Source organism: Pseudoliparis swirei, chromosome 14, assembly GCF_029220125.1.
Source record: "Pseudoliparis swirei isolate HS2019 ecotype Mariana Trench chromosome 14, NWPU_hadal_v1, whole genome shotgun sequence".
Taxonomy (NCBI): Eukaryota; Metazoa; Chordata; class Actinopteri; order Perciformes; family Liparidae; genus Pseudoliparis; species Pseudoliparis swirei.
In genome coordinates, this window is record NC_079401.1 from 1070006 (window position 1) to 1095491 (window position 25486).

The window sequence follows — 25486 nt, forward strand, 5'->3', positions numbered from 1 at the left end:
AAATGTATACATGAATTAAACCAGCTGACATCAAAAGAGTTTTAAGCAGTTAAATATAGATGAATAGCGTGACTCCTCTCCTCCTCCTGCTCTCTCTCTCTCCTCTGACTCCTCTCCTCCTCCACATCTCTCCTCCTCTCCTCCTCCTGCTCTCTCTCCTCTGACTCCTCTCCTCCTCCACATCTCTCCTCCTCTCCTCCTCCTGCTCTCTCTCTCTCTCTCCTCTGACTCTCTCCTCCTCCTGATCTCTCTCTCTCTCTCCTCTCTCTCTCCTCTCCTCCTCCTGCTCTCTCTCTCCTCTCCTCCTCCTGCTCTCTCTCCTCCTCTCCTCCTCCTGCTCTCTCTCTCTCCTCCTCCTGCTCTCTCTTTCTCTCTCTCCTCCTCCTCCTCCTCCTCTCTCTCTCCTCCTCTCTCTCCTCCTCTCTCTCCTCTCTCTTCTCCTCTCCTCCTCTCTCTCCTCTCTCTCTCTCTCTCTCCCCCTCTCTCTCTCCTCCTCATGCTCTCTCTCCACCCTCTCTCTCTCTCCTCTCCTCCTCCTGCTCTCTCTCTCTCCTCCTCTCCTCCTCCTGCTCTCTCTCTCTCCTCCTCTCCCCCTCCATGCTGCTCCTCTCTCTCTCTCTCTCTCCTCCTCTCTCCTCCTCTCTCTCTCTCTCTCTCCTCCTCCTCTCTCTCCTCTCTCTCCTCCTCCTGCTCTCTCTCTCCTCCTCCACATCTCTCCTCCTCTCCTCCTCCTGCTCTCTCTCCTCTCTCTCTCTCTCCTCTCCTCCTCCACATCTCTCCTCCTCCTGCTCTCTCTCTCTCTCCTCTGACTCCTCTCCACCCTCTCTCTCTCCTCTTTCTCTCTCTCCTCTCTCTCTCTCCTCCTCTCCTCCTCCTCTCCTCTTACCTTCAGGCGACTCCTCCTGGACGTACGTCCCCGTCAGATATCTGTGGACGAGCGCCGATTTACCGCTGGCCAGATTACCCACAATGCCCTGGGGGAAGAGTCAGATTAGAGAGGTGTGTATATATAACACTTTGTTTAGAGAACATGAACGAGGGGAAACTGGTTGTAACCGGGTCCCTGAACTTACCACTTTGAGCTCTGGCACCGTGCGGCTCAGCGTCCACTCCTGACTGTTCACGAACGCATCTGGAAGAGAAGAGCAGCCGTCAGCCTGCGGTGCCTTCAGGAGCCTTTAGTTGCCTTCATGGCCTTCAGGAGCCTTTAGGGGCCTTTAGTTGCCTTCAGGGGCCTTCGGAGGCCTTCAGGAGCCTTTAGGGGCCTTCGGAGGCCTTCAGGGCCTTCGGGAGCCTTTAGGGGCATTTAGTTGCCTTCAGGGGCCTTTAGTTGCCTTCAGAGGCCTTTAGGGGCCTTTAGTTGCCTTCAGAGGCCTTCAGGGCCTTCAGGAGCCTTTAGTTGTCTTCATGGTCTTTCAGAGGCCTTCAGGAGCCTTTAGGGGCCTTTAGTTGCCTTCAGGGGCCTTTAGTTGCCTTCAGAGGCCTTCAGGAGCCTTTAGGGGCCTTTAGTTGCCTTCGGGAGCCTTTAGGGGCCTTTAGTTGCCTTCAGAGGCCTTCAGGAGCCTTTAGGGGCCTTTAGTTGCCTTCAGGGCCTTCAGGAGCCTTTAGTTGCCTTCAGGGGCTTTCAGAGACCTTCAGGAGCCTTTAGGGGCCTTTAGTTGCCTTCAGGGGCCTTCAGGGGCCTTTAGTTGCCTTCAGGAGCCTTTAGTTGCCTTCAGGGGCTTTCAGAGGCCTTCAGGAGCCTTCAGGAGCCTTTAGAGGCCTTCAGGAGCCTTTAGTTGCCTTCAGGGGCCTTCAGGGCCTTCGGGAGCCTTTAGTTGCCTTCAGGAGCCTTTAGTTGCCTTCAGGGGCTTTCAGAGGCCTTCAGGAGCCTTTAGGGGCCTTTAGTTGCCTTCAGGGGCCTTTAGTTGCCTTCAGGAGCCTTTAGTTGCCTTCAGGGGCTTTCAGAGGCCTTCAGGAGCCTTTAGGGGCCTTCAGGAGCCTTTAGAGGCCTTCAGGAGCCTTTAGTTGCCTTCAGGGGCCTTCAGGGCCTTCGGGAGCCTTTAGTTGCCTTCAGAGGCCTTCAGGAGCCTTTAGTTGCCTTCAGGGGCTTTCAGAGGCCTTCAGGGCCTTCAGGAGCCTTTAGTTGCCTTCAGAGGCCTTTAGGGGCCTTTAGTTGCCTTCAGGAGCCTTTAGAGGCCTTCAGGAGCCTTTAGTTGCCTTCAGGGGCTTTTAGAGGCCTTTAGGGGCCTTTAGTTGCCTTCAGGAGCCTTTAGAGGCCTTCAGGGGCTTTCAGAGGCCTTCAGGGCCTTCATGAGCCTTTAGTTGCATTCAGGGCCTTCAGGAGCCTTTAGAGGCCTTCAGGAGCCTTTAGTTGCCTTCAGGAGCCTTTAGAGGCCTTCAGGAGCCTTTAGTTGCCTTCAGAGGCCATTAGGAGCCTTTAGTTGCCTTCAGGGCCTTTAGGGGCCTTTAGTTGCCTTCAGGGGCCTTCAGAGGCCTTCAGGGCCTTTAGGGGCCTTTGGTTGCCTTCAGGGGCCTTCAGGGCCCTTTAGTTGCCTTCAGGGCCTTTAGGGGCCTTTAGTTGCCTTCAGGGGCCTTCGGAGGCCTTCAGGAGCCTTTAGGGGCCTTTAGTTGCCTTCAGGAGCCTTTAGGGGCTTTTAGTTGCCTTCAGGGCCTTTAGTTGCCTTCAGAGGCCTTCAGGGCCTTTAGGGGCCTTTAGTTGCCTTCAGGGGCCTTTAGTTGCCTTCAGAGGCCTTCAGGGCCTTTAGTTGCCTTCAGGGGCCTTCGGAGGCCTTCAGGGCCTTTAGTTGCCTTCAGGGGCCTTCAGGGCCTTTAGGGGCCTTTAGTTGCCTTTAGGGGCCTTCAGGGTCTTTAGGGGCCTTCAGGGCCTTTAGTTGCCTTCAGAGAAGAGCAGCCGTCAGCCTGCGGTGCCTTCAGGGGCCTTCAGGAGCCTTTAGTTGCCTTCAGGGGCCTTCATGGCCTTCAGGAGCCTTTAGGGGCCTTTAGTTGCCTTCAGGGGCCTTCGGAGGCCTTCAGGAGCCTTTAGGGGCCTTCAGGGCCTTCGGGAGCCTTTAGGGGCATTTAGTTGCCTTCAGGGGCCTTTAGTTGCCTTCAGAGGCCTTTAGGGGCCTTTAGTTGCCTTCAGAGGCCTTCAGGGCCTTCAGGAGCCTTTAGTTGTCTTCATGGTCTTTCAGAGGCCTTCAGGAGCCTTTAGTTGCCTTCAGGGGCCTTTAGTTGCCTTCAGAGGCCTTCAGGAGCCTTTAGTTGCCTTCGGGAGCCTTTAGGGGCCTTTAGTTGCCTTCAGAGGCCTTCAGGAGCCTTTAGGGGCCTTTAGTTGCCTTCAGGGCCTTCAGGAGCCTTTAGTTGCCTTCAGGGGCTTTCAGAGGCCTTCAGGAGCCTTTAGGGGCCTTTAGTTGCCTTCAGGGGCCTTTAGTTGCCTTCAGGGGCCTTTAGTTGCCTTCAGGAGCCTTTAGTTGCCTTCAGGGGCTTTCAGAGGCCTTCAGGAGCCTTTAGGGGCCTTCAGGAGCCTTTAGAGGCCTTCAGGAGCCTTTAGTTGCCTTCAGGGGCCTTCAGGGGCCTTTCAGGGCCTTCAGGAGCCTTTAGTTGCCTTCAGGGCCTCAGGCCTTTAGTTGCCTTCAGGAGCCTTTAGTTGCCTTCAGGGGCTTTCAGAGGCCTTCAGGAGCCTTTAGGGGCCTTCAGGAGCCTTCAGGAGCCTTTAGTTGCCTTCAGGGGCCTTCAGGGCCTTCGGGAGCCTTTAGTTGCCTTCAGAGGCCTTCAGGAGCCTTTAGTTGCCTTCAGGGGCTTTCAGAGGCCTTCAGGGCCTTCAGGAGCCTTTAGTTGCCTTCAGAGGCCTTTAGGGGCCTTTAGTTGCCTTCAGGGCCTTCAGGAGCCTTTAGAGGCCTTCAGGAGCCTTTAGTTGCCTTCAGGGGCTTTTAGAGGCCTTTAGGGGCCTTTAGTTGCCTTCAGGAGCCTTTAGAGGCCTTCAGGGGCTTTCAGAGGCCTTCAGGGCCTTCATGAGCCTTTAGTTGCATTCAGGGCCTTCAGGAGCCTTTAGAGGCCTTCAGGAGCCTTTAGTTGCCTTCAGGAGCCTTTAGAGGCCTTCAGGAGCCTTTAGTTGCCTTCAGAGGCCATTAGGAGCCTTTAGTTGCCTTCAGGGCCTTTAGGGGCCTTTAGTTGCCTTCAGGGGCCTTCAGAGGCCTTCAGGGCCTTTAGGGGCCTTTGGTTGCCTTCAGGGGCCTTCGGAGGCCTTCAGGGCCCTTTAGTTGCCTTCAGGGCCTTTAGGGGCCTTTAGTTGCCTTCAGGGGCCTTCGGAGGCCTTCAGGAGCCTTTAGGGGCCTTTAGTTGCCTTCAGGAGCCTTTAGGGGCTTTTAGTTGCCTTCAGGGCCTTTAGTTGCCTTCAGAGGCCTTCAGGGCCTTTAGGGGCCTTTAGTTGCCTTCAGGGGCCTTTAGTTGCCTTCAGGGCCTTTAGTTGCCTTCAGGGGCCTTCGGAGGCCTTCAGGGCCTTTAGTTGCCTTCAGGGGCCTTCAGGGGCCTTTAGGGGCCTTTAGTTGCCTTTAGGGGCCTTCAGGGTCTTTAGGGGCCTTCAGGGCCTTTAGTTGCCTTCAGAGGCCTTCAGGGGCCTTTAGTTGCCTTCAGGGGTCTTCAGAGGCCTTCAGGGGCCTTTAGTTGCCTTCAGAGGCCTTCAGGAGCCTTTAGTTGCCTTCAGAGGCCTTCAGGGCCTTCAGGGGCCTTCAGGAGCCTTTAGGGGCCTTTAGGAGCACACGCACACTGAGTCACGCATGTCTGCTTCAATTATGAGTAATGTTTATATGAAAAGTCCTGCAACATACTGGTGTGTGTGAGTGTGTGTATATATATATTATATACACACACTCGTATGTGTGTGTGTGTATTTATATAGATACACACACTAGTATATGTGTGTGTGTGTGTGTGTGTGTGTATCTATATATATATAGATACACACACTAGTATATGTGTGTGTGTGTGTGTGCGTGTGTGTGTGTATCTATATATATATAGATACACACACTAGTATATGTGTGTGTGTGTGTGTGTGTATCTATAGATACACACACTCGTATATGTGTGTGCGTGTGTGTGTGTATATATATATATACATACACACACTAGTATATGTGTGTGTGTGTGCGTGTGTGTGTGTATCTATATATATATAGATACACACACTAGTATATGTGTGTGTGTGTGTGTGTGTGTCTATATATATATAGATACACACACTCGTATATGTGTGTGCGTGTGTGTGTGTATATATATATATAGATACACACACTAGTATATGTGTGTGTGTGTGTGTGTGCGTGTGTGTGTGTATATATATATATAGATACACACACTAGTATATGTGTGTGTGTGTGTGTGTGTGTGTGTGTGTATATATATATAGATACACACACTAGTATATGTGTGTGTGTGTGTGTGTGTGTGTGTATCTATATATATATAGATACACACACTAGTATATGTGTGTGTGTGTGTGTGTGTGTGTGCTATCTCTCTGGAAAGAACCCAGATAAAGAAGCGTTCCTATTGGCTGGTGGAGACAGAGGAACATTGTGGAGGCTTCCGCCAGACAGGATGTTGATCCAGCTGCTTCCTGTTTTCAGGAGGAGGAGGAAGAGGAGGAGATACAGGTGCGACGGGACAGGAGAACAGATGGAGGAGAAGAGGAGGAACCACTCAGGGAGGAAAACATCATCTTCATCATCATACTCACACACACACAGACACACACACAGACACACACCTGTTGAACACACATTCAGGTGTTTGAGTAGAAACTCGTGACTGAAACTCATTTCTGTGTTTTTATTAAATTCTTCTTGAATAAATAAAAAGAGTAATTTAAGAAATAATTATCTCGACCAATCAGAGCAGAGTTCTCTCCGGAGGAGGTTCTTAAAGAGACAGGCGCATAAAAACACAACAGAAACAGATCATGAAACACACAAACTACCACAAGCTACACACTACACACACTCTCACACACACACACACACTACACACTCTCACACACACACTACACACTCTCACCCTCCAGAGCCGCTCGTTTTAATCAGAGAGCTTATCAGAATGACAGTGTCAGTAACAGAGGTGTGTGTGTGTGAGTGAGTGTGTGTGTGTGTGTGAGTGTGTGTGTGTGTGTGTGTGAGTGAGTGTGTGTGTGAGTGTGTGTCTGTGTGAGTGAGTGAGTGAGTGAGTGTGTGTCTGCTTACATCATAATACTGTCTGGTAGAACCGGGTGTGCATCAAAGGGTTCAGTGAGTGTCACCCGGCCTCCGATGGATTTGAGCCTTATGTAAGGGGGGGGGAGTGATGGAGGGGTGAGGGGGAGGGAGTATTGGGGGGGGAGTGATGGAGGGGTGAGGGGGAGGGAGTATTGGGGGGGGGAGTGATGGAGGGGGAGGGAGGGGTATGGAGGGGGAGATGGAGGGAGTATTGGGGGGTGATGGAGGGGTGAGGGAGGGAGTATTGGGGGAGTGATGGAGGGTGAGGGAGGGAGTATTGGGGGGAGTGATGGATTGGGGGGAGTGATGGAGGGTGAGATTGGGGGGAGTGATGGAGGGGTGAGGGAGGGAGTATTGGGGGGAGTGATGGAGGGTGAGGGAGGAGTATTGGGGGGTGATGGAGGGTGAGGAGGGAGTATTGGGGGAGATGGGGGTGAGGGAGGAGTATTGGGGGTGATGGAGGGTGAGGGAGGGAGTATTGGGGGAGTGATGGAGGGGTGAGGAGGAGTATTGGGGAGTGATGGAGGGGTGAGGAGGGAGTATTGGGGGAGTGATGGAGGGTGAGGGAGGAGTATTGGGGAGTGATGGAGGGGTGAGGAGGGAGTATTGGGGGGAGTGATGGAGGGGTGAGGGAGGGGAGTATTGGAGTGATGGAGGTGAGGAGGGAGTATTGGGGGAGTGATGGAGGGTGAGGGAGGGAGTATTGGGGTGATGGAGAGGGAGGGAGATTGGGGGAGTGATGGGGTGAGGGAGGGAGTATTGGGTGATGGAGGGGTGAGGGGAGTATTGGGGGAGTGATGGAGGGTGAGGGAGGGAGTATTGGGGGGGTGATGGAGGGTGAGGGGGAGTATTGGGGGAGTGATGGAGGGGTGAGGGAGGGAGTATTGGGGGAGTGATGGAGGGGAGGGGGAGGGAGTATTGGGGGGGGGGGTGATGGAGGGGGAGGGAGTATTGGGGGGAGGAGGAGGGGAGTATTGGGGGAGTGATGGAGGGAGGGAGTATGGGGGTGATGGTGAGGGAGGGGATTGGAGGTAGTATGGAGGGAGTGATGGAGGAGTGGGGGTGATGGAGGGAGGGAGTATTGGGGGGTGATGGAGGGTGGGAGGAGTAGGGGGTGATGGAGGGGAGGAGTATTGGGGGAGTGATGGAGGGGAGGGGTATTGGGGGGAGTGATGGAGGGGAGGGAGGGGGAGTGATGGAGGGAGGGGTGAGGAGGGAGTATTGGGGGGGGGAGTGATGGAGGGGAGGAGGAGGGTGGGGGAGTATCCTGGATGGAGGAGGGAAGGAAGAGAGGATGTGAGGGAATGAGGAGAGTGGCAAAGAAATAGGAGCAGAAGGAGGAGAGGAGGTCATCCCTCCGTCTCCTTTTCTCTTAACACGATATTCTCCCCATCATACCCCACTGTGTGTGTCTCTGTGTGTGTGTCTCTGTGTGTGTCTCTGTGTGTGTCTCTGTGTGTCTCTGTGTGTGTGTCTCTGTGTGTCTCTGTGTGTGTCTCTGTGTGTTTGTGTGTGTATTCAGGGCGGTGTGTGTGTGTGTGTGTGTGTGTGAGAGTGGGGGGGTTTGACCTATATCCTCAGTCATGCAGAAGTAATGCATGCGTGTCAAAACACACACACACACACACACACACACACACACACACACACACACACACACACACACACACACACACACACACACACACACACACACACACACAATTAACCAGCTGATTGTAGAGATGAAGGTAAACCAGGAAACAACACTGAGGTCATCTTTCCCAGCATGCATCAGCAGCAGGGTCATATTTCCCAGCATGCATCAGCAGCAGGGTCATCTTTCCCAGCATGCATCAGCAGCAGGGTCATATTTCCCAGCATGCATCAGCAGCAGGGTCATATTTCCCAGCATGCATCAGCAGCAGGGTCATCTTTCCCAGCATGCATCAGCAGCTCTCTCCACCTGTCAGGAATCCCAGGAATGTCGCTGCTGCCTGAAAACTACCAACAATGTACCTGAAGTACCAGAGTCCTCCAGACCAGTCCTCCAGACCAGTACTCCAGACCAGTACTCCAGACCAGTCCTCCAGACCAGTACTCCAGACCAGTCCTCCAGACCAGTACTCCAGACCAGTCCTCCAGACCAGTCCTCCAGACCAGTACTCCAGACCAGTACTCCAGACCAGTCCTCCAGACCAGTCCTCCAGACCAGTACTCCAGACCAGTCCTCCAGACCAGTCCTCCAGACCAGTACTCCAGACCAGTCCTCCAGACCAGTACTCCAGACCTGGACCAGTCCTCCAGACCAGTACTCCAGACCAGTCCTCCAGACCAGTACTCCAGACCAGTCCTCCAGACCAGTCCTCCAGACCAGTACTCCAGACCAGTCCTCCAGACCAGTACTCCAGACCAGTCCTCCAGACCAGTCCTCCAGACCAGTCCAGACCAGTACTCCAGACCAGTCCTCCAGACCAGTCCTCAGACCAGTACTCCAGACCAGTCCTCAGCCTCAGACCAGTACTCCAGACCAGTCCTCCAGACCAGTCCTCCAGACACAGACCAGTACTCCAGACCAGTCCTCCAGACCAGTCCTCCAGACCAGTACTCCAGACCAGTCCTCCAGACCAGTCCTCCAGACCAGTACTCCAGACCAGTCCTCCAGACCAGTCCTCCAGACCAGTCCTCCAGACCAGTACTCCAGACCAGTCCTCCAGACCAGTACTCCAGACCAGTCCTCCAGACCAGTCCTCCAGACCAGTACTGACCAGTCCTCCAGACCAGTACTCAGACCAGTCCTCCAGACCAGTCCTCAGACCAGTACTCCCAGACCAGTCCTCCAGACCAGTCCTCAGACCAGTACTCAGACCAGTCCTCAGAAGACCAGTCCTCCAGACCAGTCCTCCAGACCAGTACTCCAGACCAGTCCTCCAGACCAGTCCTCCAGACCAGTACTCCAGACCAGTCCTCCAGACCAGTACTCCAGACCAGTCCTCCAGACCAGTCCTCCAGACCAGTACTCCAGACCAGTCCTCCAGACCAGTCCTCCAGACCAGTACTCCAGACCAGTACTCCAGACCAGTCCTCCAGACCAGTACTCCAGACCAGTACTCCAGACCTGTCCTCCAGACCAGTACTCCAGACCAGTCCTCCAGACCAGTACTCCAGACCAGTACTCCAGACCAGTCCTCCAGACCAGTACTCCAGACCAGTACTCCAGACCAGTACTCCAGACCTGGACCAGTCCTCCAGACCAGTACTCCAGACCAGTACTCCAGACCTGGACCAGTACTCCAGACCAGTACTCCAGACCAGTCCTCCAGACCAGTACTCCAGACCAGTACTCCAGACCAGTCCTCCAGACCAGTACTCCAGACCAGTACTCCAGACCAGTACTCCAGACCAGTACTCCAGACCAGTACTCCAGACCTGGACCAGTACTCCAGACCAGTACTCCAGACTGGATACTCCCAGTACTCCAGACCAGTACATGGAGTACTTTATACTCTCAGTACAGAGAAGTACTAGGACATCTCAGAGGTACTTAAACATCAATACTGTACTGTCATGTTACTTTCACTACATCTCAGAGGTACATGGTGCTATACTACATCTCAGAGGTACATGGAGTACTTTATACTACATCTCAGAGGTACATGGAGTACTTTATACTACATCTCAGAGGTACATGGAGTACTTTATACTACATCTCAGAGGTACAGTGTACTTTATACTACATCTCAGAGGTACATGGAGTACTTTATACTACATCTCAGAGGTACATGGAGTACTTTATACTACATCTCAGAGGTACATGGAGTACTTTATACTACATCTCAGAGGTACATGGAGTACTTTATACTACATCTCAGAGGTACATGGAGTACTTTATACTACATCTCAGAGGTACATGGAGTACTTTATACTACATCTCAGAGGTACATGGAGTACTTTATACTACATCTCAGAGGTACATAGAGTACTTTATACTACATCTCAGAGGTACATGGAGTACTTTATACTACATCTCAGAGGTACATGGAGTACTTTATACTACATCTCAGAGGTACATGGAGTACTTTATACTACATCTCAGAGGTACATGGAGTACTTTATACTACATCTCAGAGGTACATAGAGTACTTTATACTACATCTCAGAGGTACATGGAGTACTTTATACTACATCTCAGAGGTACATGGAGTACTTTATACTACATCTCAGAGGTATGGGTGCTTTATACTACATCTCAGAGGTACATAGAGTGCTTTATACTACATCTCAGAGGTACATGGGTACTTTATACTACATCTCAGAGGTACATAGAGTGCTTTATACTACATCTCAGAGGTACATGGGTACTTTATACTACATCTCAGAGGTACATGGAGTACTTTATACTACATCTCAGAGGTACATGGAGTACTTTATACTACATCTCAGAGGTACATAGAGTACTTTATACTACATCTCAGAGGTACATGGAGTACTTTATACTACATCTCAGAGGTACATGGAGTACTTTACTAAAGTACACATTGTTTGTGTTCTTACAGAATATATAAACACATCTGGAGTATACTTTGATACTACATCTCAGAGGTACATGGTACTTTATGGAGTACTCTTGTGTACTAGGCAATAATTACTCTATGTACTAGTACTTAATGATTCTCTATGTGCTGGTAGTACTGAGTGCTCTCTGTGTGCTATTGTAATGAAGTACTCTGTGTTACTAGTACTTGAGAGTTACTCTGTGTGCTAATGTGATGGATAACTCTGTGTACCTAGCAATGAAGTGCTCTGTGTGCTGGTGCTTAATGAGTGCTCTGTGTGTGCTGGTGGATAGTGCTCTGTGTGCTAATTAGCAATGAAGTGCTCTGTGTGCTCTGTGCTGTAATGGGTGCTCTGTGTGCTGGTGTAAGTGCTACTCTGTGTGCTGGTGCTAATGAGTGCTCTCTGTGTGCTGGATGAGTGCTCTGTGTGTGCTAGTGCTATGAGTACTCTGTGTGCTAGTGCTGGAAGTGCTCTATGTGCTAATTGCTTAATGAGTGCTCTCTGTGCTAGTGCTTAATGAGTACTCTGTGTGCTGGTGCTTAATGGAGTGCTCTGTGTGTACTGGTGCTTAATGAGTACTCTGTGTGCTAGTGCTAAATGAGTGCTCTCTGTGTGCTAGTACTAATGAGTGCTCTGTGTGCTAGTGCTAAATGAAGTGCTCTGTGTGTGCTGGTGCTAAATGGAGTACTCTGTGTGCTGATTGTAATGAAGTGCTCTGTGCTAGTTTTAAATGAGTACTCTGTGTGCTAGCTTAATGAAGTGCTCTGTGTGCTAGGTGTGATGAAGTACTCTGTGTACTAGTACTTAATGAAGTACTCTGTGTGCTAGTGCTAATGAGTGCTCTATGTGTACTAGTGCTAAATGAAGTACTCTGTGTGCTGGTACTAATGAAGTGCTCTGTGTGCTAATTGCTTAATGAAGTGCTCTATAGTGGCAATAGTACTCTGTGCTAGTACTTAATGAAGTGCTCTGTGTAATGCTAAATGAAGTACTCTGTGTACTAGTACTAAATGAAGTACTCTGTGTACTAGTACTTCATGAAGTGCTCTGTGTACTAGTACTAAATGAAGTACTCTGTGTACTAGTACTTAATGAAGTACTCTGTGTACTAGTACTTAATGAAGTGCTCTATGTGTACTAGTACTTAATGAAGTACTCTGTGTACTAGTACTTAATGAAGTACTCTGTGTGTGACTTCCTGTCTCATATTTCCATGGAAACAGGAAGCTCAGAGATAAGAAACTTCAAACCTCTCGTCTCTGGAAAAGTACTTCAAGTACTTTGTACTTTGTACTTGAAGTACTTTGTACTCTGTGTGAAAGTATTTAAAGTAATGAAAGATAAACAACACCCTGCTGTCAACAAACAGAAGCTCAACACAAGGTCGGGGGGCATCGAACGGCCGCGAGAGAAGGACAGAAAGGTCACGAGGTCACATGACGAGAGGTCACATGACGAGGTCACATAATGCGAGGTCACATGACGAGGTCACGTGACGAGAGGTCACGTGACGAGAGGTCACATGACGAGGTCACATGACGAGAGGTCACATGACGAGAGGTCACAGGACGAGAAGTCACATGACGAGAGGTCACATGACGAGGTCACATGACGTGAGGTCACATGACGAGAGGTCACATGACGAGAGGTCACATGGCGAGAGGTCACATGGCGAGAGGTCACATGACGAGAGGTCACATGACGAGGTCACATGACGAGAGGTCACATGATGAGGTCACATGACGAGGTCACATGACGAGGTCACAGTTACCTTCAGCTCTTCCTCCGTTCACGCCCCCCGTGCTAAGCTCCGCCTTCGCTCTGCTGGGCCGGTCGGAGGCGGGGCTTCCCGACGGCGAGGCGGCGCCATCCCTCCTGGAGAAGATCCCGCTGAAGAAACGGACCAGACGCCGCTCCCCGGCCCCGCCCCTCAGCGGGACCACGCCCCTTTCTGCCGCTGGCCGCGTGAGGTCGCTGTTGTCCAGCGTGCGGCTCTTGGCTCCGCCCCCTCTCAGCTCCGCCGTGGAGCCCGTCGTGTTCAGCACGGCGCCGGCCTCCAGGGTCCGGCTCTTGGTGGGGGGGGCGGAGGGGGGGGGCTCGCCGCCGGGCCGGTGCCTGAAGCTACGGCGCAGGAGGCCGGCTGCACGCTTAGGGGGCGGAGCCTCAGGGGAGGAGGTCTGAGGAGGTGAGCTCCTCTCCTCCACGCTCCGGGCTTTCAGGAGCCTCCTCTTCACCGGATCCACTCCTGCTGCCTCCTTCTCCCACGCCTCCTTCTCCCGCACCTCCTTCTCCCGCGCCTCCTTCTCCCGCGCCTCCTTCTCCCGCACCTCCTTCTCCCGCGCCTCCTTCTCCCACGCCTCCTTCTCCCACGCCTCCTTCTCCCGCGCCTTCTTCTCCCGCGCCTCCTTCTCCCACGTCTCGTTCTCCCGCGCCTCCTTCTCCCACGCCTCCTTCTCCCGCAGCTCCTTCTCCCGCGCCTCCTTCTCCCACGCCTCCTTCTCCCGCGTCTCCTTCTCCTCCTTCTGCAGGAGCAGCTTCCTCCCCAGCTCCAGCTGCCCTGTGCTGAAGGTCCTGAAGTTCCTGATGTAGCCGTGGGACGCCTGCACCTCCTCCTGCACCTCCTCCAGCAGGACTCCCTGCCGGCCCCCCTTGGGGTCCTGGGCCCCCCCCTCCAGACTCTCCCTCTTCACCAAGGTGAGGGAGATCCGGTACACGGTCCTCCTGGGGGGCGCCGCGCTCTCCATCCGGTCCAGCAGGTACATCCTGGTCCTGGTCCTGTAAACCGGTTCAGCAGCACCACCGAAGAAGAAGAGCTGCGGGGCAGAAACCAACTCCTGCAGACGTGTGCACCCCCCCCCCCCCTCCTCCCGGTAGGACCGACTAGCTCCCGGTGCAGAGGGAGTCCCCCTCGGACCGCTGTAGACCCCGGTCCGGTACCCGCGGCGCAGCGTCTCCCATTGCGCACGCACACCCCCTCGACCCCCTCCTCCCCAAACCGGCTTCTCAGAGACTCGCGCGCTCCTGGACTGAGACCCGGAGACCCTGAGACCCTGAGACCCTGAGACCCGGACCCGGTCTCTTCCGGTCCTCTGCCCCGTGAGCTCCGGCTTTAACCTCCTTGACAGCGACGCAGACACGGAGTCCCGGTCCCGGTGCTCCTCTCCGGTCTCACTGCGCTGCACGCGCCGAGGGGAGGCGGGAAGACCCGGAGCGGCTCGGCAGGGCGCGGGATCCGGATCCTCCTTTTAAATACTAGAGTATTATATATATATATATATATATATATATATATGTGTGTGTGTATATATATATATATGTTATATGATGTATTTAAGAACTCCAGCTCATGTTTTCCAGACTGCACTGGTTCCCATAAGAGGGTGGCAGCACTTCCTCCTCCTCCTCCTCCTCCTCCTCCTCCAGGAGAGATAGTCATCACATCTTGTGGGAACAGCAGCACCTGATTGTGTGTCTTGTTTGTCACGTGTTGTTGTTGTTGTTGTTGTTGATGTCGTTATAGCAGGTTCAGCTATTGAACATCCTCAAACTGATCCTGATGCACAAACATCCACAAACTAGACCTTTACTTTGAAAAGCATGTGGCATGTCATTAGCACTACTTCCTGTTTGAGAACCAGGGTTGAGTCTTTTATTGTGAAGGGCTGTGATCAGGTTTAATCTACCCTCAGGGTCTCTGGAGACCCTCAGGGTCTTATCAGGACCTGCAGACCGCCCCCCCCCATACTTCTTTTGAATTAAATTAAACTTTTGAAAGAGCAGAAAAGATCCCCAAAAATATTGTTTTGCAAATTATATATATATGAATGAAAATACATACACACTCTATATATATATATATATATACATACATATATATACACACATATAAATATATGAATGAAAAATACATACACACTATATATATACATACATACATATATATATATATGAATGAAAAATACATACACACTATATATATATACATATCTATTTATATATACATATATATGTACACATATGTATATACATATATATATATATAAATATGTATATATATAAATATACACACATATACATTGATACGTATTATTAAAAGGTGCAAAACCAAAATATTCAATGTCAGAAATGTAAATAAATGTATTCTATTTTAGATAATTTAATTTCCAGTTAGCGTTTGACGGATAAAAATAAAAAATCTAGAGAATTGTTGCCTCATGAATAAAAATGACATGCACCCACACACATCAAACACACACACACACACACATCAAAGAGCAGCAGGAGGTGTGGCTCCCCCCCTGGAGACAGGGAAAGTGGGTCAGTTAGCCAGGAAGGAGGGGGAAGGGGGGGAGGACCCCCTGCTGGGAGGAGGAGACCCACTCACACAGCTCACATTAATGTACTCAGAGCAAAGGATTCTGGGTATGTATGCAGCCACAGATGTACGCAGCTACTGAGCATGTGCAGAACCAGGAGAACCAAACAGCTACTGAGCATGTGCAGAACCAGGAGAACCAAACAGCTACTGAGCATGTGCAGAACCAGGAGAACCAAACTGCTACTGAGCATGTGCAGAACCAGGAGAACCAAACTGCTACTGAGCATGTGCAGAACCAGGAGAACCAAACAGCTACTGAACATGTGCAGTACCAGGAGAACCAAACAGCTACTGAGCATGTGCAGAACCAGGAGAACCAAACTGCTACTGAGCATGTGCAGAACCAGGAGAACAAAACTGCTACTGAGCATGTGCAGAACCAGGAGAACCAAACTGCTACTGAGCATGTGCAGAACCAGGAGAACCAAACAGCTACTGAACATGTGCAGTACCAGGAGAACCAAACAGCTACTGAGCATGTGCAGAACCAGGAGAACCAAACTGCTACTGAGCATGTGCAGAACCAGGAGAACCAAACTGCTACTGAGCATGTGCAGAACCAGGAGAACCAAACTGCTACTGAGCATGTGCAGAACCAGGAGAACCAAACTGCTACTGAGCATGTGCAGAACCAGGAGAACCAAACTGCTACTGAGCATGTGCAGTACCAGGAGAACCAAACAGCTACTGAGCATGTGCAGAACCAGGAGAACCAAACTGCTACTGAGCATGTGCAGTACCAGGAGAACCAAACAGCTACTGAGCATGTGCAGAACCAGGAGAACCAAACAGCTATTGAGCATGTGCAGAACCAGGAGAACCAAACAGCTACTGAGCATGTGCAGAACCAGGAGAACCAAACTGCTACTGAGCATGTGCAGAACCAGGAGAACCAAACAGCTATTGAGCATGTGCAGAACCAGGAGAACCAAACAGCTATTGAGCATGTGCAGAACCAGGAGAACCAAACAGCTATTGAGCATGTGCAGAACCAGGAGAACCAAACAGCTACTGAGCATGTGCAGAACCAGGAGAACCAAACAGCTACTGAGCATGTGCAGAACCAGGAGAACCAAACAGCTACTGAGCATGTGCAGAACCAGGAGAACCAAACTGCTACTGAGCATGTGCAGAACCAGGAGAACCAAACTGCTACTGAGCATGTGCAGAACCAGGAGAACCAAACAGCTACTGAGCATGTGCAGAACCAGGAGAACCAAACTGCTACTGAGCATGTGCAGAACCAGGAGAACCAAACTGCTACTGAGCATGTGCAGAACCAGGAGAACCAAACAGCTACTGAACATGTGCAGTACCAGGAGAACCAAACAGCTACTGAGCATGTGCAGAACCAGGAGAACCAAACTGCTACTGAGCATGTGCAGAACCAGGAGAACCAAACTGCTACTGAGCATGTGCAGAACCAGGAGAACCAAACTGCTACTGAGCATGTGCAGAACCAGGAGAACCAAACAGCTACTGAACATGTGCAGTACCAGGAGAACCAAACAGCTACTGAGCATGTGCAGAACCAGGAGAACCAAACAGCTACTGAACATGTGCAGTACCAGGAGAACCAAACAGCTACTGAGCATGTGCAGAACCAGGAGAACCAAACTGCTACTGAGCATGTGCAGAACCAGGAGAACCAAACTGCTACTGAGCATGTGCAGAACCAGGAGAACCAAACTGCTACTGAGCATGTGCAGTACCAGGAGAACCAAACAGCTACTGAGCATGTGCAGAACCAGGAGAACCAAACTGCTACTGAGCATGTGCAGTACCAGGAGAACCAAACAGCTACTGAGCATGTGCAGAACCAGGAGAACCAAACAGCTATTGAGCATGTGCAGAACCAGGAGAACCAAACAGCTACTGAGCATGTGCAGAACCAGGAGAACCAAACTGCTACTGAGCATGTGCAGAACCAGGAGAACCAAACAGCTGTGAGCATGTGCAGAACCAGGAGAACCAAACAGCTATTGAGCATGTGCAGAACCAGGAGAACCAAACAGCTATTGAGCATGTGCAGAACCAGGAGAACCAAACAGCTATTGAGCATGTGCAGAACCAGGAGAACCAAACAGCTACTGAGCATGTGCAGAACCAGGAGAACCAAACAGCTACTGAGCATGTGCAGAACCAGGAGAACCAAACTGCTACTGAGCATGTGCAGAACCAGGAGAACCAAACTGCTACTGAGCATGTGCAGAACCAGGAGAACCAAACTGCTACTGAGCATGTGCAGAACCAGGAGAACCAAACAGCTACTGAGCATGTGCAGAACCAGGAGAACCAAACAGCTACTGAGCATGTGCAGAACCAGGAGAACCAAACTGCTACTGAGCATGTGCAGAACCAGGAGAACCAAACTGCTACTGAGCATGTGCAGTACCAGGAGAACCAAACAGCTACTGAGCATGTGCAGAACCAGGAGAACCAAACAGCTACTGAGCATGTGCAGTACCAGGAGAACCAAACAGCTACTGAGCATGTGCGGAACCAGGAGAACCAAACTGCTACTGAGCATGTGCAGAACCAGGAGAACCAAACTGCTACTGAGCATGTGCAGAACCAGGAGAACCAAACAGCTACTGAGCATGTGCAGAACCAGGAGAACCAAACAGCTACGGTTTTCAAAATGGCGCTGTGCCAACATGCGTTTTGCTTTTATTTTATTGTCTTTTTGCACTTTTCCTCTCTTTTTCTTTTCCTTTTCTTTCCCCTTTGACTTAGTTACGGTCCGACACTGGACCTTAACTACTTTCTCCGAAACTTCTACTGTGGCTTTTGTTCACTTTGTCGTGAGTATCGGTGAGCCGCAGCATAACAATGACTGGGACCGTCGTCTACTCGCGTGCTCAGCTGATCGCGCTGTGCAGGCGAAGCTTCTGCCTGGAGACAGACCTGTGATCCCGCTGGAGCTACGGAGAAGGCTCGCGGCTGCAGAGCGGGTGTCAAGCGGAGGGCTAAACGAGGAGATACAAACCCTCGGTACCGTCGATCATACGGGAACGTGAGGTCTTTGGCGAATAAGACGGATGAGCTCGGCGCTGGTAATGTCTGAGAGGATCTTCCGTGAGAGCAGTCTCTTGTGCTTCACTGAGACGTGGCTGCACGGACTATCCGGATCACAGCGTCCGTGCCCGCTTCAGGACTGTTCGGGCTGACAGAGACGCTACACAGAGCGGTAAGAAGAGGCGGGATCGCTGTTTATGTGAATGAACGGTGGTGCCACCCGGACCATGTGTGCGTGAAGGAGCGCTTCTGTAGCCGAACATTGAACTGTTGGCCGTGGGGATGCGCCCGTACTATTTGCCGAGGGAGTTCACGTCCGCCATTGTGGTTGTCGTGTACGTGCCGCCATCAGCTGACGCTGAGGAAGCTGTGGACACCATCCACTCCACTGTGTCTGCTCTGCTGAATCATCAGCCTGGAGCATTCATGGCCATCACTGGTGACTTTAACCACACCACATTGGAAAAAGCTCTGCCAACCTTCCATCAATACATAGACTGCCCAACAAGGAACAATAACACTCTGGACTTGCTGTATGCTAATACTAAGGACGCATACAGCGCCACTGCCCTTCCCCCCCTCGGCAGGTCTGATCATGACCTGGTCCGGCTGACACCAGGTCTGTTCCTCTGGTGAAGAGGCTGTGACCACCAGGACTGTGAGGAGGTGGTCTCTGGAGGCTAACGACGCTCTACAGGACTGCTTCGAGTCAACGGACTGGGATGTGTTGTGTGGACCGCACAGGAGGACATCAACAGTATGACCGACTGCATCACGGAATACATCAAGTTCTGTGAACACACCACCATCCCATCACGGACTGTGCTGCTTCCCCAACAACAAGCCCTGGATCACCAGGGACCTGAAGGCGCTTCTTAACATGAAGAAAGCTGCTTTCAGGTCTGGAGACAGGGATGAGCTGAGAGAGCCCAGCGCAACCTAAAGGTGAAGCTCAGGGAGGCAGGACTCCTACAGGAGGAAGCTGGAGGCCAAACTCCAGCTGAACAACACAAGGGAGGTGTGGTCTGGCATGAAGCAGATAACTGGCTTCAAGGTGGGAGGAGACAGCCAGGGGCTCCCTGGAGGGCCAACGAGCTGAACTGTTTTTCAATAGGTTCAGTTCACAGCCCTCCCGTCTCCTCCACATCACACCTCCCAAACACCTCCCCTCTGTCCCCCTGCTGAGCTGCACATCACCGAGCCCTCAATAACAATGGGCTCCTCCACCCTCCCCTCTCTCTGTGACGACTGACCAGGTGAGAAGACAGCTGGAGAAACTACACCAGCGCAGAGCTGAAGGTCCTGATGGCATCAGCCCCAGGGTCCTAAAGACCTCGCCACCCAGCTGTCTGGTGTCCTGCAGCGCCTCTTCAACCTCAGCCTGAGGCTGGGGAAGTCCCGTGCTGTGGAAGGCGTGCCTGGTCCCTGTCCCAAAGAAGTCAGCACCATCTGGCCTCAACGACTACCGACCGGTGCCCTCACCTCCCATGTGATGAAGGTGCTGGAGAGGCTGGTCTTGGCCCACCTCCGGCCGCAGGTGAAATCGTCGCTGGACCCTCTGCAATCTGCTTACCGGCCTCATGTGGGAGTGGGCGGCGCCATCATCTACCTGCTGCACGAGCTCAGTCGCACCTGGATGGAACCGGTGTCTCTGTGAGAGTCACTTTCTTTGACTTCTCCAGTGCATTTAACACCATCCAGCCACTGCTGCTGAGTGAGAAGCTGCAGTGGCAGTGTGACAGCGTCCACCATCTCCTGAATCACTGACTACCTCACAGGCAGACCACAGTTTGTCAGAATGGGCGTGTGCTGTCTGGAGCGGTGGTCAGTGATGTTGAAACCACAGGGAACTGTTCTGTCTCCTTCCTCTTCACCCTGTACACCAGTGACTTCCAGTACAACACGGAGTCATGCCATCTGCAGAAGTACTCTGATGACTCTGCAGTGGTCGGGTGTATTAGGGATGGAGCGGGAGGAGGAGTACAGGGCAGTGGTGAGTGACTTTGTAAAGTGGGCCGATGAGAATCACCTGCGGCTGAACGTGGCCAAGACCAGAGAGATGGTGGTGGACTTCAGGAGGAAGTCCTCCCCTCTGAGTGTCCTGGGAGTGGACGTGGACATGGTGGAGGAGGACCAGTACCTGGTGGAGGAGGACCAGTACCTGGTGGAGGAGGACCAGTACCTGGTGGAGGACCAGTACCTGATGGAGGAGGACCAGTACCTGGTGGAGGAGGACCAGTACCTGGTGGAGGAGGACCAGTACCTGGTGGAGGAGGACCAGTACATGGTGGAGGAGGACCAGTACCTGGTGGAGGAGGACCAGTACATGGTGGAGGAGGACCAGTACCTGGTGGAGGAGGACCAGTACATGGTGGAGGAGGACCAGTACCTGGGCGTCTCCATCGACAGCCGACTGAACTGGAAGGCCAACATCAACGCTGTGTACAAGAAGGGGATGAGTCGACTCTTTTCCTGAGGAAGCTTGATCCTTCAGCGTGTGCAGCAAGATGCTGGAGTTATTCTACCAGTCGGTTGTCGCCAGTGTGCTGCACTTTGCCATTGTCTGCTGGGGAGCAGCATCGGGCCGTGACACCAGCCGTCTCAACAAACTGGTTAGGAAGGCTGGCTCCATCATCGGCTGCCAGCTGGAGCACCTGGAACAGGTGGTGGAGAGGAGGACGTTGAAGAAACTGCTGTCCATATTGGACAACCCGGACCACCCGGACCACCCTCTCCACCACCTCCTACAGGGACAGAGGAGGACTTTCTCCAGACGTCTCCTCACGCTCCGCTGCCACAAGGACAGATACAGGAGAACATTCCTGCCGCCGGCTATGAGGCTCTACAACAGATCACCTCTTGCCAGATCATAGTGCAATAACTACAACAATAACTGAATACTTACACTATGTTGATCTGCACTTCACACATCTCATTTGTTTGCTACACACATACACACACATTTCATTTCATTTGCTCTGCACTCATACACACACTTTGCTTTTGCACTCTGTCTATATTTAATATTTTTGTATTTGATTTGTCAGTGTTGTTGTGTGTTGTGTATGCATGTGTGTTGTATATTTACATATATATTTTGTTTTGTATTTTACTTTTATCTTACTTGTATACTTCTATATCTTTCATCCCTGTTTCTTATATTTTGTGTTTTGTTTTTATTCTTGTGTGTTGCTGCTACTGTCACGACAAATTTCCCCTTGGGGATTAATAAAGTATATATCTATCTATCTATCTACTGAGCATGTGCAGAACCAGGAGAACCAAACTGCTACTGAGCATGTGCAGAACCAGGAGAACCAAACAGCTACTGAGCATGTGCAGTACCAGGAAAACCAAACTGCTACTGAGCATGTGCAGAACCAGGAGAACCAAACAGCTACTGAGCATGTGCAGTACCAGGAGAACCAAACAGCTACTGAGCATGTGCAGTACCAGGAGAACCAAACTGCTACTGAGCATGTGCAGAACCAGGAGAACCAAACTGCTACTGAGCATGTGCAGTACCAGGAGAACCAAACTGCTACTGAGCATGTGCAGAACCAGGAGAACCAAACTGCTACTGAGCATGTGCAGAACTAAACAGTAAGAATTAAATAAACTTTAAAGAGCATTTGTGTTCATGTTTTTTCTTGTATTGTTTCTCTGCTGCATCTTAGATGGAAATCCCGACACACACACACACACACACACACACACACACACACACACACACACACACACACACACACACACACACACACACACACACACACACACACACACACACACACACACACACACACACACACACACACACACACACACACACACACACTCTGCTGCCCCCTGCTGGCGAGCCTTCAACATCACCTCTGTGTCGGGCCCCAAGAGGCCTTCAGGGCCCTAAATGAGGCCTTCAGGGACCAGCGTCCGCCTCCTCGTCCCGTGGGGGACGTGAGAGGAACAAAGAAGACTGAAGCCTCCCTCCAGCCCAGCAGGGGGCGCTGCTGCTCCACCGCGGAGCCGCTTTGCATTCATTTAAAGAGATATGTTTATGTTTATGTAACTTCATTGTTTTATCAAGTAATTTAACAGCCTTATTTTTCTCCCAGAATGCTTTGCTGTTGGAAGCCTGACTGAGGATCAGCTTTCCTCTCCTCGCTCCCTACCCGCCTCCTCTTGTCCACTTCACCTCGGAGTAAGTCACGTCTAATCCTCCTCCTCCTCCTCCTACTACTGCTCTTCTTTCTCCTCTTCCTCCTCCTCCTCCTCCTACTGCTCTTCTTCCTCCTCTTCCTCATATCAACTGTTTCCTTCTTATTCAGTGATAGAAAAACAGCTCACCCATCAAGAGAGGAGACAAGGAGACAAGAGAGAATATATATATCTAGATAGAACGACGAAGAAGATGAAGAAGAAGAGTACTGGTGGTTTAAGAAGTCATATTAATGAGGTAGCATGCGGAGCATCTGCTGCTTCACGGATAAAACATGGAGGAGCAGAAGATCTAAGGAGAACCAGGAGGAGGGGGGACAGGAAGTGACATCACAGCATTGTTGACCAGGGCAGGAAGTCAGCAGCTATTTCCATCCAGCGCACAGGAGACGAGCTGCTATTGTGTCGCGGTGCGTTCAATGACCGGAGACCGGCTGCACTTCCTGTTTGTGAGCAGCTACAGGAACCGGTCCCACAGGTAGACACTCCCAGTGTCACCTTTCAGGAGGAGAGGGGGAGGAGCCACAGACACAAACGCCCAGCATCGGCCAATCAGAGGAGAGATGGATTACAAACCAAAGAGAGAGGAAGAGTTGTAAACTGAAGCTGCTCTTATTTGCCGCTCTGTGATTGGTCCACATATGGATGTTGCTCCAGGTGATCAATAAGTTATTGATCAAGGTCAAAGGAAGCAGCAACAGTTGAACCCCAGTTAGCCTCGTCTGACCTTTGACCCCGAGGATTACATCATGAGTTATGTGTGTATGTGTACATGTTGTTGTTGTTGTTGTTGTTATCAGCTGTTACTCATCCTCTCCACAGAAGAGACATTTAATTAAATACAATGAAGTTCAATTAAAAAATTAAATATAAAAGAAGTAAAAGTATTGATCCTCTGAGCCCACACACCTGGGCAGCCGGTCAGGAGCGGTCCTGGACCAATAACTAATCAATACCTATCAATGACTATCCATAACTATCAATAACTAATCAATAACTATCCATAACTATCAATAACTAATCAATAACTACCAATAACTATCAATAACTAATCAATAATAAAAGACACAAACATCATTAAGAACTTCTTCTTCCTTAAAGTTTAAAAACAAAATTCCTGAGGAACAGGAAGTGACACAGGAAGTAGGTCAGTGTCACCTGGCTCACACACACACACAGACACACACACACAGACACACACACACACAGACACACACACACACACACACACACACACACACACACACACACACACACACACACACACACACACACACACACACACACACACACACACACACACACACACACACACACACACACAGCTGGGTGTTTACATAACAGATGCAGGACGATGCTGCTGTTTGGGTTATTTACAGCCTGGGAGCCGACTGAGTCAGAGTGTGTGTGTGTGTGTGTGTGTCAGTGTGTGTGTGAGTCAGTGTGTGTGTGTGTGTGTGTGTGTGTGTGTGTCAGTGTGTGTGTGAGTGTGTGTGTGTGTGTGTGTGTGTGTGTGTGTGTGTGTGTGTGTGTGTGTGTGTGTCAGTGTGTGTGTGTGTGTGTGTGTGTGTGTGTCAGTGTGTGTGTCAGTGTGTGTGTGTGTGTGTGTGTGTGTGTCAGTGTGTGTGTGTGTGTGTGTGTGTGTGTGTGTCAGTGTGTGTGTGTGTGTGTGTGTGTGTGTGTGTGTGTGTGTGTGTGTGTGTGTGTGTGTGTGTCAGTGTGTGTGTGTGTGTGTGTGTGTGTGTGTGTGTGTGTGTGTGTGTGTGTGTGTGTGTGTGTGTGTGTGTGTGTGTGTGTGTGTCAGTGTGTGTGTGTGTGTCAGTGTGTGTGTGTGTGTGTGTCAGTGTGTGTGTGAGTGTGTGTGTGAGGAGAACAGTTTCTCCTGCAGTAGAAGCTGTTCTTCCTCCTCCAGTGAACATTGAGACCATCCAGAGCTCTCCTCCTGGACCACAACAACAACAACAACTACCATAACAATAACAACAATGATGAAGTCTGTCAAAAGAAAACAACTCTAAAGCTGCGTGGCTCTTCTAGGTCAAATAAAAAGAGGCCAAAGGTCAGAGGTCACGACATGCAGGTGTTCACCGGTCACCATCCTCCTCTTCCTCCTCCTCCTCTTCCTCGTGCTGCCTTGCTCAACTCAAGGCAGAGAGCAGAGGAAATGCTCTTCATGATCACAGATCAATAACCAGAGGCTCTCATGTTGTCATAAAGGTAAACAAGACACCCTGAAGAGCACATATTGATCATGTATTGATCCCCTGTCCTCTCTATGACGTCATGGTCTCACTGAGGGACTACTTCTTCTCCTCCACAACAACAAAGCTCTTAGAACGGGTTTGTAAACCGGAAGTCCTCCAGAGCACCAGCTCTGGTTCACGGAGGTACTTCCGGTGTGTATATGAGGTCTTTATGGGAGGAGCCTGCACATTACAATACCTGAGAGCCTCAGAGCAGGACCCCGAGTGACGTCACGTCGCGTCTTCCAGGTGTGAAAGCAGCAGGAAATCAAAGGATGCTCGCGCACACACACGCGCGCACACACACACGCGCCCTCTCCCCATCCTACCTTCGATGGCGATGACGTGCTCCCGGATCTGGTTCTGCAGCAGCGGCTCCTCCACCCGCTCCAGCAGCTCGTAGATGGAGTAGATGTTGGGGTGCACGGACTCGAACCTCTGGATCTCGGCTCGGATGGCGGCCGAGTTGGCGAGGTGCTGCTGGTAGTTCATGATGAAGAGGAGGAGGAGGAGGAGGAGGTGACCTCCGCGCTCCTAGACCATGGTCCTCTCCGGCGGACCTGGTGAAGTTCACACGGGCCTGATGCTAAGCTAACGAGCTAACGGGAGAAGACGGGGGAAACCGCTCGCTCCGGGGTCGCCGCCCGCCGCCGCCGCGCGAGGAGCGGGCTCGTGAAGCCGGTCCGGGTGTCGGGTTCCCCGCGCGCGCGCTACAGGTGAGTCCGGGTCCCGCGCTGAGCCGTTCCCCCTTCGCCCCGTGCAGCTGCGGTGAGATCCATCCCGTGAAGAGCTCCGTATCCCGGCAGGGAAGCGGCGGAGCGATTCAAGCTACACGAGCCGAGCCGCGCGACTTCCGGTAGGGCCCT

The 25486-nt window shown here is 51.5% G+C and overlaps 1 protein-coding gene across 3 annotated transcripts in view; it reads right to left on the minus strand.

Moving 5' to 3' along the window:
- The window catches only part of agap1 (ArfGAP with GTPase domain, ankyrin repeat and PH domain 1), a 75737-nt gene extending 50287 nt beyond the window's left edge, over nucleotides 1–25450 (minus strand). For 2 of the 3 annotated variants that reach the window (XM_056431003.1, XM_056431000.1), the window contains exons 1-3: nucleotides 24950–25450; nucleotides 1074–1132; nucleotides 887–974 (exon numbers count right to left, since the gene is read on the minus strand). In XM_056431003.1, the coding sequence (XP_056286978.1) occupies nucleotides 887–974; nucleotides 1074–1132; nucleotides 24950–25112 (310 nt within the window). In that variant the 5' untranslated portion in view covers nucleotides 25113–25450. The remainder of the gene's footprint in view (nucleotides 1–886; nucleotides 975–1073; nucleotides 1133–24949) is intronic. The other variant, XM_056431002.1, reaches the window with a different exon arrangement.
- Nucleotides 25451–25486: the final 36 nt, after the last annotated feature.